Here is a 12,265-nt window from a genome sequence, read left to right as displayed (position 1 = left end):
GATACAGTGAATGAACACAATGTGTGGTTTAATTCAGAATAGCATACAACTCTTATTATTTCTGCCATATAGCCTAGTAAGAGTAATTAGAAATATATACTAGTATGCTTGTATTCAAGATGTGTTCCGATTCCTGTTCAGACCTTTGTATTTTCATTACTTACAATAGGCATAACTAAATTAATTTAAAGTGCCTCTATTATGCTTTTTCAAAAATGACCTTTTCAGGCAGTGTGCAATATAGTTTTTTGTAAATGTAAAGGGTCTGTTTAAAGATCAAAATGCACAACAACAAATAGTTAGTCTACTAAAAGAAATAATCGATTTTGAACTGCTGGAACGAGTTATCAGCAATTCCAGTCTCTCTTCCTGTTACCTAACTACATAACAATGTAACAAATGTACATAATGCCAGTCTATTGTCTTCACTGACTTCTGCTGATGATGTCTACTTTCACCCGCTCTCAAACACTAGTTGTAGCTGTGTTTGGTTCGTGTTGTCATATCTAGAAGACTGTTTTCAGCGCTGCGTGCGAATCCACTTTGCCCACCCAAAAAGGAACTCACCCTCAAGCCATCCTAGGTCTATATGACTTTCTTCTTTCAGCCAAACACAATCAGAGTTATATTAAAAATATCCTGACTCTTCCAAGCTTTACTATAATGGGAGTGAATAGTAACTAAGATTTTGAAGCCCAAAAAAGCACATCCATTCATCGTAAAAGTAATCCATAGGACTCCAGGGGGTTAATAAATGCCTTCTGAAGTAAAGCGATGCTTTTTTTTATTTAAAAAAAATATCCATATTTATAACTTTATAAACTAAAACCACTGGCTTCCGGTAACAGCAGTACGCATTTTGAGTTCTGGCGGAAGAGTGACCTCGGGAGAGCTGACGCATGATGTATTGACGAATTTGGAAGTGCAGATAATGGAGAAAAACAAAACACCGGTCATGAATTAGAAGTCTAAAATGAGAATCTTTAAAGAGAAATGTCGGAGGAGCTTGAGTTTATCGCCAAGCCCTGTTTGTTTGAACTGAGAGAGGAGTCTACTCTCGGCTAAGCTTATGCTACTCCTCTTATGTTAAGTCGTATGTCATACACCGGAACTCGACTCTCTAGTCTCGTAAATGCTCGCATGGACGTTAACGGAAGCTATTGATTACAGTTTATAAAGTTTTAATTATGGATATTTTTCTTACACAAACGAATCGCTTCTTTTCAGGAGGCATTTATTAACCCCATGGAGTCTTATGGATTACTTTTATGATGGATGGATGCGTTTTTTATTTTTTAAAATCTATTTACTCCCATTTTAAAGCTTGAAAGAGACGGGATATTTTGGCTCAGATTGTGTTTGGCTGAAAGAAGAACACTTTCAACACTGTTGAAAGGTCACGCGTGTTCCGGTTCAAAAGGGTTGGGTGAAAAACTCCATCTCATATTCTCCTCCAATGTAAAAATCGGCCGACATTGTTGTTTAACCTTTTATTTATTTATTTACTTTTTGTAAATGCCGTTTGCCTTAGTCTTTGCACGTTCGCTTTGTGGTTTGGTACTTCTGCCTATGTCACGCGTGATCTTTCAATGGGATTACCGGTACGTAATGCGTGGCGCATCATAGCTAGTGCGAGTATTTGTGGTTAAAATATGTGTGCGTGTGTGTGTATATATATATATACTTTTTTTTTTTTTAAATGGCTGATCGTTGCATTAGATAAGACCCTTATTCCTCGGCTGGGATCATATAGAGCCCTTTAAAGTTGCATTGAAACTGCAATTTGGACCTTCAAACCATTGAACCCCATTGAAGTCCACTATATGGAGAAAATTCCTGAAATGTTTTCCTCCAAAAACCTTAATTTCTTTTAGTCTGAAGAAAGAAAGACATGAACATCTTCGATGACGTGGAGATGAGTAAATTATCAGGAAATGTTAATCCTGAAGTGAACTAATCCTTGAAGTGATCTGATAGCCATAGATGTCTATAATTCGGGAATAACAAATGCAGTTTTCACAATAGCCTAAATAAGATTTTTTTTTTCTGATTGGTTTTAATCCAGAAGATGTGGGGGCAGGAATTCATTGCTCCCACTATGCTGGAGGGTACAAATAGTTATAGATCCAATTTCCTGCAGTGTGATTTGGAGCAGGAGACGGGATCTTTTTTGAGGCTGATGGTCTTATATGGATTGGATGGAAAGGTTTCTAAGCAAGTGAATGGTTGAATTGTAAAGGATGTAAGAAAACAAAGAAAAGTTTAGGTCTATTAGTCAAAATGGGGCAGGCAGTTGTGTGTGTACTCACAGGTAAGTGAGCACTGTTTACATTTACAGTTAAAACTCTTCTTTCCCACATTTGAGATAAAAGCAGTCAGGATGCTGTGGTTCAGAGCTCATTTAAAATGATGACACAGCTCTATGTTGTTTAGAGGACAGACTTGTCTACTGTCACTGACAGTTGGGACAGTCTTGCTCTGCGTTCAACGCTCTTCACGTAGTGACCTAAATCACATTTTCCCTTCAGCGACAGGTGAAGCGTACGATTTTTCAATGTTTATTTTTTTTAATGTTACAGTGCTTACAGTGCTCTTTATTCCAAATATTCAATTTTTTTATTTTTATTTTCTTTTACTTATATACATAATTAGAACATTTGGTCTCGCTTTATATTAGGTGTCTTTAACTACTATGTACTAACATATAAATTAATCTTTTGATTAGAATGCACTTACAGTACATGCATTGTTTTTACATTGTACTTCAAAATAAAAAATACCTGCATGCAATTACAGCTGTAATTAATTTCTGTAATTACATCTATAATTACACCGATGACCTTTCCCTTATACACATACCCACCCTTAAACCTACTTATACCACCAAACCTGTCCCTAACCCTATCCCACCTCAATAGCAACAAGAGTGTTTTGCGATACAATATAAACACAGTAAGTACATTGTACTTATTTTTTGATGGACGTACATAGTAATTAAAGACACTTAATATAAAGAGTGACTGAACATTCTAACTTGCATTATAGAACCGTTAGTTACAGATCTTTTCACACACAGTACATATTGTTTTAAAGCAGCTTTACAGAAAGTGCAATGTGTATCAAGTAATGTCCATATTGCAGTAATATACAGCTATAATAGGCGACATGTTATGTGGTTAACTTCATGTATTATGTTAAGCTGAACCAACAAACTTGTGTTAGGCAGCAAATACAATTAGTACTCATAATGTGTACAATACAAGGATTATGTTACAATATTGGGATGATATTTTAAAGTTTTGTCTGTCGATCCAAAGTTGCCATCATCTGAAATCTTCGCAATTATTGGCATCGCCCGAAAACATTGCAAAGGCTGGATCCGAACAGATCCAGATATAATTATAACAGATATAATACGATTATGCAATTAAGAATGCTTGGCTAAAGGGATGTCTTTATTTTGGATTTATACAGAAAGAGTTTGTCTGAGCCCAGAACATTTTGAAGAAGGCTATTCCAGAGTTTAGAAGCCAAATGTGAAAAAGCTCTTTGGCAGATTTTGATGTCCTCCATGGTACCATCAAAAGCCCAGGGTTGTGAGAGCTTGATGGATTGTAGTGTGATCGAAGATTGGTTAAATAACGCTTCTGAATAATTCGGAATCCTTAACTTAGCTTAAAATTGCATTGTTAACGTAATTAACGTCACATAGTTCAGCTTAGAAGTCGGGAGTTTAAGCTCTGGGGAAAATTTTCAGTCCAATGATCTAGTAAGCGAATTCATTCAAACAATCAGTTGAAAACAGCGGTAATGAAGAAAACCAGGTTGGTTACATCAGAGATGGCAGAGCGGATAAAGACTTGTTGTGTTTTCAGTGAATTATTCATTCCACTGTGTGTTTTGCCAAAACGCGAGCTCTGTCATATTGACAGATATGTGTCATCTGTCTTCTTAAAATTGCTCTGTTTATCTGTGACTGATTCTGAAGAGCACGAGCCACGCATCGTGTTTTGTGAAATACAGACTGAACTGAACGTCAAAACATCCCACCGCTGGCCTGATGATATGCAAACTATGTTTGTCGGCTGGATAAAGCAAACCAGCATCTCGCTAGTAAGGTTTTGATGGATGGGGAATGCAGTCAAGGTAAAGACAAGTGAGGTCTCCAAGTGTTCTTTATTGAAAAAACACCTAAATTTACCTTGAAAAAAGCTTGCAGAAAATACAGTTTTGTGAGAATCCTCCTTCAATCTGATGTTTTACTTTGCTGGATATAGCAAATGATGACAAAATGAACGTGTTAAACAATATAAATGGTGCATGCTTAATTTAACCATAAGGGTGCGATTTAATCACAATTAAAATGACAAAGGAGCAAGACCATTTAGGACTATATTCTAGGTAAGAGGCAATATTTTATCATTTATATGTGGCTTAATAGATAGGCAATGTAGAGATGATGTTTGACCTGGTAAGAACTGTATCAGCTGCATTCTGGATTTGGACTAACTATCTTGTTTTCTGAAGATGCAATGACACTGGGACTAAGTGCACTCTTGGACTTTCCACTGTTTGTATCACTCCACTTGCATTTGCATGTTCCAAAAAAGGAAAGAGAGGAATATTTAGTTGCTTAAAGTTTATTCATGGAAATCATTCCTAATTTGGATTGTTAGGAGTCCTGCATGGGTTATAAGACAGTGTTTTTAACAGGGTTGAATAATGAGACCATCTGTAGACATTGGCTGATCTCATGAATGAGCCTCAATTAAAGGGATGGTTCTCTCATTCTCTCACACACACAAATTTCCGCAATGAACTGTCGTTTTATGGCAAAGAGCTGTGTAAAGATTCTGATATTCTTAGCATGCAGGCTTAATTGCATGAGCGCGAGTTAATGACAGAATTACCATTTTTGAGTCCTTTAAGACCGTTTTGAACGGAGAAATACTTTTCCGACTTTTCAGTTCCTATGCAAAAAAGTAATTGTTATAACATAAATATTGTGCCGATGACAAAATAGACACGTAATTAATGTTTTGTTACTCACTGGAAAAATATGACGCAACCGTCAATCTACGTTGTGTTTGAGTACAAAACAATTGCCTGTTGAAAGTTTGAAACAAGTGCTTTCATGCCGTAACATCATCATGCCTCATATCTCTTTAATGGAGGGATCAGCAGCTGACTGATTTGTTTGAAACATCACATCACGTCCTGACTTTTATTTCCATCTGTTTTCCTAGAGTTACTGGGCTCCACAAAGAGGCTGAATGTGAACTACCAAGATCAAGATGGGTAAGTTCTCATTTTCCACACGGTCAGTCCAAAATGTGGAGAACAAGGAAACTTGTATGCTATATCACATGAGCAGAAGTGGGATATGGCTCTATATCAGAACAGATGATATATAGGGGTGAATTCGGGGACACTTTTATCCAGTTATCTCAAAGGCAAAAAGTGTCCCAATCAACCTGAATTCACATAAATTTTACATATTTTAGTGGGTCGTTTTGTGAGTCATCCAAACCTTCCCCCTTTAGAGTTGAATATTTATGTAGTAAACTCACTTGACTGAAATTTATGAATTTTTCATGTTTATAACTTCTGAGGAGCTGATTGAAGCAAACGGAGCACATCTGACACAAAAGCTTAAATCACATGTGCAAGGTTTCTGTGCAGCTTTGACTGATCAGAACATTGCGTGTGTCCCACCTGTTTAAACACTGAAAATGTGCTGTTCTATCATGTCATCCTTCTTTTTTACCAGAAGGTGGTCTTTGCTTTCTGACGCTGTGACTAGTCAACCCTTACTCAATTTAAAAACGAAAATGAATTGTCACGAAAATACAAATAGGGGATTTCTTTCTGTTTGAGAAACACTATTATTAATAATTTAAAAAAGCACCTGCCAAACTTAATGTTTTTTTTTGTATATTGACACTCTTTGCCATGTATCATTTCCCCACTCATGAAATGCGTCCTCATCCGTCCCCAAAGCAGTAATGAAGTTATCAAGAACATTAATTAAACCTAGATGAATATGTTACCTGCAGGGGATAACTGAATATTTGACTCATCCACCAATTATAATTTCCTCTTTTTAGTCTTCTGACTGAGTTTACAATATTGTTCCCCTAGTAAAATAATTGGTGAATAAAGATAAAAGCGAGTCTAATAACTCATTACAAAATTATCTGTATAATTTTGCTTTGCTATATTTAAGTGTGTGTGTGTGTGTGTGTTTAAATAAATTAATGATTTATTGAAGTGATTTTTTTTTTTGTAATACCTTTTTTTTTTTTTTGCCAGTCCTGCATTATATTATAGCAATATGGGGCCCTATTTTAACTATCTAAGCCCATGGTCTAAAGCACACTTAGAAATTCAGTCCGAATTCACTTTTGCTAGTGTAACGACAGAAAAAATGATCTGTGCGCCTGGCGCATGGTCTAAAAGGGCTGTCTCTAATCTCTAAATGACGTTCGTGCAATAAACCAATCAGTCTCATCTCCTATACCCTTTAAAGTAACACTAAGTAGGTTTTCAACCTTTATAATATATTTCCAAGACCCTTGTGATGGTACATCGACTTAAAATAAGTTAAATGACACGTCTGCCATAGCCTGACGTGGTCTGTATCGCTTTTACTGGCACTATGTAACTTCAGGTTTCGGGTCGGAACCCGTGCACAAAAAGAACTACAAAATTTGAGTGTTTTACGGCATACGTCACTTCCCCCACCACTTCCTCAAATTCGGACGCTTTTGTCATGGCCGAAGCGGTAAAAAAAATCATGCATCATACTCTACCTTGTCTGTGGCCATTGTTGATTCCAAAGCCGGTGCTGGAGATCAACAGCGAGCGTGCGCGTGCGTGTGCGTGTGCGTGTGCGACAGATTTACGACAGCGCTAATGGACAATTCCGCTTGCAACCAGTAGGGCGACCGCAGAGGAAAAGATACTTGGTGTTACTTTAAAAGCCAGTTGCGCTCACACCATGGATGATTTGCTATTTACATGGCGCAATTTGCAAGAGGAAAAACGAAACGCTTATCTAGCGAGAAAAAGGATCTGCTCGTGCGCTCTTTAAATAACAAAAAAAATATTAAACCAGTTTTCAGTTGGTCAATGGCGCAGTCTATTTCTGTTGCCTCAGAATAGCAATGCGCCTGAACACACCTCGTTTTCAGACCAGCACACCCATCGGCGCATAAATAGGGTCAAATGCATTTGGCATTTAAAAAACGTGGCACAGGACGTTAGAATGATAACTGGGTTGGGCTGAAACTAGCAAAAAACACTTGCGTTGCCTGGCGCTGGTGTATGATATGGCCCATAGTGTACATCGGCTGTACACTGTAAATCAGATTGCATTAAAAATAAAAACAGAGGGAAGTACAGGACTTGAAATTGTTCACACATTAAAAAATGTCTGGTATTAGTTATACAGTTAAGATTTTTAAACAGGAATTTGTATTGTAAGAATTAAACATATAATATATCATATTATATTAACTGCATGCCCCGCAGAGTCGCAGACACATATTAAAATTATACTCCATGTCTTGACTTGAGTTTGTTTGCTGCGCCTAGCTGTGGTGTTGTATGCTTCCACTGTGTGTTTGCAATGCACATATTCTATCCAAACATTGTGCTTTAACACCTTTGTGCGCAAACAGGAAAAAGAAAGTGCATAGATGCTTGTCTATGAGATAAAAATGTAATTCTTCTGTTGTTTTTCCTCATGACACAAACTTGCATGTATTGTAGGTTTTCTTTAACTATAGTTTGTGGTTAGTCAAAAGCAACGTGACATGGTTTGACTCGTTTTCTCATGACTCTTCCCATGATTCCTTTGCTTTGAGCTACCATCACTGTTTGAAATCAAAGCTTAGACCGTTGAGAGAGCCACAGACTCAAAGCTCTGATCACTCTTAAAAATGCTGGACTGTGGCTCTGGGAAATGTTGTCAGGAGATGAAACCGCTACGTGTATACTTCGTGTGCATTTGAGATCACAACCAATGTACATTAAAGGAAGATGACATGAAAAAAGATTTTTGATGATAATGATTGAGTTGAATGAACAGCTAGACGCCCTAAGGTATTGTTGATATAAGTCACAGATGAAGACAAAGATTTTTGTCTTAATTGTCCTTGGTAAAACTTTTGTTTGGCCAACTTGAACTAGTTTGTTCACTGAATTTCTCATTCAACCAGTAAATTCCTGTTAAGGCAACTACTAATTTCTTGTTTCAGAAAGTGTAAAGAAATTTCATTCTTCGTGGTTTTATTCTTATATGTTTTAAATCACATCAATATATGAAGTACGTGCAATCTCTGCCTCAGAAAAAGAGAAAATTTAGCACAGTATAAGGATTTCATGCATTCAACATGAAATGAAAATTCATCCCTTTTTTAAATGCATGTTGTTGATCTTATTGTGAACGATTAAACTATGCATACATTGTTATTATTATTATTATTAACAGTAATTTAATCAAAATATCGTAACTCAATCTTCTGGTGAAACACGCAGAAATTCCAGTCATTTGGTTTGTTTAAACTCCGCCCCTTTCTTACAATTGACTGCAAGCTTTCATTCAGTTCTTCCTCCATCCAATCAACAACTGACGATTAAACCCAAATTAATACCAAACATTTTTTTCTTCCTTTTTCGATAAATAGAAAACTCTGATGTACATCACTCTACAGAAGAAAAGATCTGCCGCTACTTGTTACATAATACATCCCTTTAATAATCTCCCCAACCTCAGTCAACAAATATAATTTAGTAAAAACATTTTTAGTATCTCCAATTAACAAATGCCCAACAGTGATGGTTAAAACAACATAAACAATAATCTGATTTGAAAAAAAAATCATGCTGCAGTGCATACTGGGAGCTCGCAGTTCAGCTCAGATTTGTTCAAACTCTCTTAGGCTATTCAGTTGGTTAACATGTTTTCTATGTAATTGCCATTTCGTGTATCTGTGACTCACTAAGCCCTGTATGCTGGGCAGAATCTAATTGCTTTAGTACAGTGTGTGCACAGGTTGAATCTGTTGTTGAATCTGGATGTCCCATTAGTCTTGAGAGACGATAGTTGAAAGCGTATCTCGATGAAGTTGAGGGCCTCACATTAGCATGAGTGCTAATTTGCGCTTTCATGAGCAGCAGGGGAAGAACTGAGAAACCGGCTCCTGAGGGACCAGCAGCTGAGGTGGAGGAAAAACAGTTCATTATTCATCAATGCTACTGGCGCTGTTCGCTTCTTTCTTTCTTTCTTTCTTTCTTTCTTTCTTTCTTTCTTTCTTTCTTTCTTTCTTTCTTTCTTTCTTTCTTTCTTTCTTTCTTTCTTTCTTTCTTTCTTTCTTTCTTTCTTTCTCCTCTCTCTCTCTCTCTCTCTCTCTCTCTCTCTCTCTCTCTCTCTCTCTCTCTCTCTCTCTCTCTCTCTCTCTCTCTCTCTCTCCTCTCCCTCTCCCTCTCCCTCTCCCTCCACACACAATAATTTGTCAAAGCCCGCCAGGATATTTTTAACACGCATGGTAGTTTTCGTAGGGTGACATACTAGTGTGTAAGAGGTGTCCCTAGTGGATATGTTTAAGAAGTCTGGATCAGACAGTTTGTGCTGCTGAACCATAGACTGAACACAGCTTTCTTCAGATATGTGCCATATTAATCATCAGTGTTGTTCACTCTCAACATCTGTGACTGCTGAACATTAGCTGTAGGGTGCTTTTTTCCCCCCCAAATCTTTTATCTGTTATTTTCACAAAACTCATGCCCTCGTATGATTTTAACCGAGTCCCTGTTGAAGTTATGAGAAGCAGGGTATATATACGATAAAGAGGCTTAGGAGCACTGCGCCAGTGCAATAAAGGAGAAAACAGAAGTAATAAAATGGGTTCAGGAAAAACTTCACTTAACTTAACCAGGTGGGAAAACCTTTAAAGCGATAGTTTACCCAAAAGTGAAAATTCTGTCATTAATTTCTCGCGCTCCAAATCATAACACAAATGAAGATCTTTTTGATAAAATCTGAGAGCTTTCTGTGCCTCTGTTGACAGCTATGCAACTGAAACTTTGAAACTTATCCATATGAGTTGAGAGATTCATTTAAGCCAAAATTCTCTGAGGAGACACGATTGTTTTATATGATGAACAGATTGAATTTAGGCTTTTATTCACATATAAACATTCATCAATTCATATATCCTTTGTGGTAAACCAACAGAAGCTCAAGCATATTAGTTTGACGTGCGAGAGCCAATGAGGTTTGTTCTTGTGTTACTCAACACGCTTGAGCTTCCACAAGAGGTTTTGTTCTCGAGCGTCAAGCAGGTTTGGTTGAGCTTCTCTTTATGTTTGCTATGTGAATAAAAGCCTAAATTCAATCTGTTCGTCATATAAAGCGGTCAATAAAATTTGGACTATATCTCTCAATTCATATGGATTAGTTTTACGATCTCTTTATGTACTTTTTGAAGCATCAAAGTGTCAGTTGCGTAGCTGTCAGAAAGCTCTCAGATTTCATCAAAAAGATCTTCATTTGTGTTCCGAAGATGAGGGTCATGAGGGTCAGTAATTAATGACAGAATTTTAATTTTTGGGTGAACTAACTGTTTAAAAGTAATTCGTCTGTCCACACTGAATGTGAAAAGAGTGACAACCCTGAAAGCCTATACAGTATCTTTTCTCAGTCAAATGGCCTTCTGCTATAGCCTGGTTCTACCAGACTCTCGTACATTTCATTTGTACAGAGAGTCTGGCCTCTCTCCATTGACAAGCATTAACTTCCTTGAAGGCGGGTCCTCAGTTGAAGTTTAAAACTATTGGATCTGCCCAGAGTCACTCTGGATCTGCCATAACCAATCGCTAATGTTTGATCGTTACGTATGACGACTCAAACTAGCCAACAACCTCAACGTCATCGTTCTCAGCCACTCCCTCTGTTCGCTGATTTGACCGGTAAAAAATTTACTGGAGAAAACCCAAGAATATACCACAATCCCAGACGTAGTTCTGAAGGAAAATTAAAATTGAGCAGAAGTACGTAAGAGGGCGGAGCCAGGCTACTTCTGCTATATATAAATGTAAAAATAATAAGAGTCCGAAAAAACATCTGATCTTACCTTTTAGTATTCATAATCCAATTGGTCTCAACTCACTGCTTTGGCTCTTGTGGCCAAATATCCTCATCTTTGATGACTATTTTGACTGTTAGGTCAGCACCTGCTCACTGAGATCTATACTCCTGTGAAAACTCCCTCTATAATCAAAACAACCATCTACACGGTGCAATGAATCTCTTATTTACATTGTGTTTATGCTTTGTCGGGAATATGAAAGGATTTACGAGCGTGCAGAGGTCTAAAGTGTGCAGTGAACGAAAACCGAGCTGTTTTGAGCGGTGTTGAGCGGATTCTGACTAACTTAAACACCTCTGATAGGCCATTGCGTTCTCACATTCAACAGATATGTCTGTGATTGGCTACAATGATCAACACTTCAAAAACACATTGTAAATGGAAACCTTTGATGCTCTTCACAAAGTGCTTACACAGATACTCACAGGAGCGTTTGAAAGCAGCATCTATCAGCGGGTACCGAATATACCTGGTACTCGAGACTACAGGCACTGCAGAAATGCTGGTATAATCACATTTTCTAAATGTCAGACAATCCAATCAATGACAATCCTTATATTGGCACTTATATATAACTTATAATTAACAACTTTGGAAATTTCAATCGTATATTGATCACTGAACATGTAATGTACTCGGTTTAATTTACTATACTCTGTGAACTCTGTTAGGGCCCTCTATTCTCCTGTATTTGAGGAATTTTTGGTAAAATGGGGTTGTTTGTGCACAAGTGCTCTGTAAAATGCATAAATGTCTCATCCATCATTAAACTCAAGTCAGAGGGATTGTGATGCTGAGCTACACTTATGGTCTGGAAAGGAATGTCTCTAAACTGATCCTTCAAACTTTGAATAAATACTGAGTAACTTTAATTGGAGCATCATTGAACCGGTGCACACTGACATCAAATGACTGCATATAGCATAAATCAAAAGATAGCTGCTAGTGAAAAGAGGGACCTTTCCTCTCTGAGACAAGTCAGTCTAAAGAAACGTTGGGATTCAGTTCCTGTGATACATTTTTAATACAAATTATATATTTATCTGTCTCAGACAGACATGCTTTGTTGGGATTTGCACAGTTCCACCAGATTCCGTTTTAACCCCAGAAAA

The 12,265-nt window shown here is 37.3% G+C and overlaps 1 protein-coding gene across 4 annotated transcripts in view; it reads left to right on the top strand.

Moving 5' to 3' along the window:
- Positions 1 to 12,265, top strand: part of caskin2 (CASK interacting protein 2) — a 49,727-nt gene that overhangs the window by 9,018 nt on the left and 28,444 nt on the right. For 2 of the 4 annotated variants that reach the window (XM_079594840.1, XM_079594839.1), the window contains exons 1-2: positions 2,139 to 2,311; positions 5,247 to 5,298. In XM_079594840.1, coding sequence (XP_079450966.1) covers positions 2,281 to 2,311; positions 5,247 to 5,298 — 83 coding nt within the window. In that variant the 5' untranslated portion in view covers positions 2,139 to 2,280. Of the gene's footprint in view, positions 1 to 2,138; positions 2,312 to 5,246; positions 5,299 to 12,265 lie in introns of those variants that run through there. The other 2 variants (XM_079594837.1, XM_079594838.1) reach the window with 1 other exon arrangement.

This window comes from Phoxinus phoxinus (assembly GCF_949152265.1).
Source record: "Phoxinus phoxinus genome assembly, chromosome: 21".
NCBI classification, from domain to species: Eukaryota; Metazoa; Chordata; class Actinopteri; order Cypriniformes; family Leuciscidae; genus Phoxinus; species Phoxinus phoxinus.
This window is presented reverse-complemented; position numbering and strand designations above follow the sequence as displayed.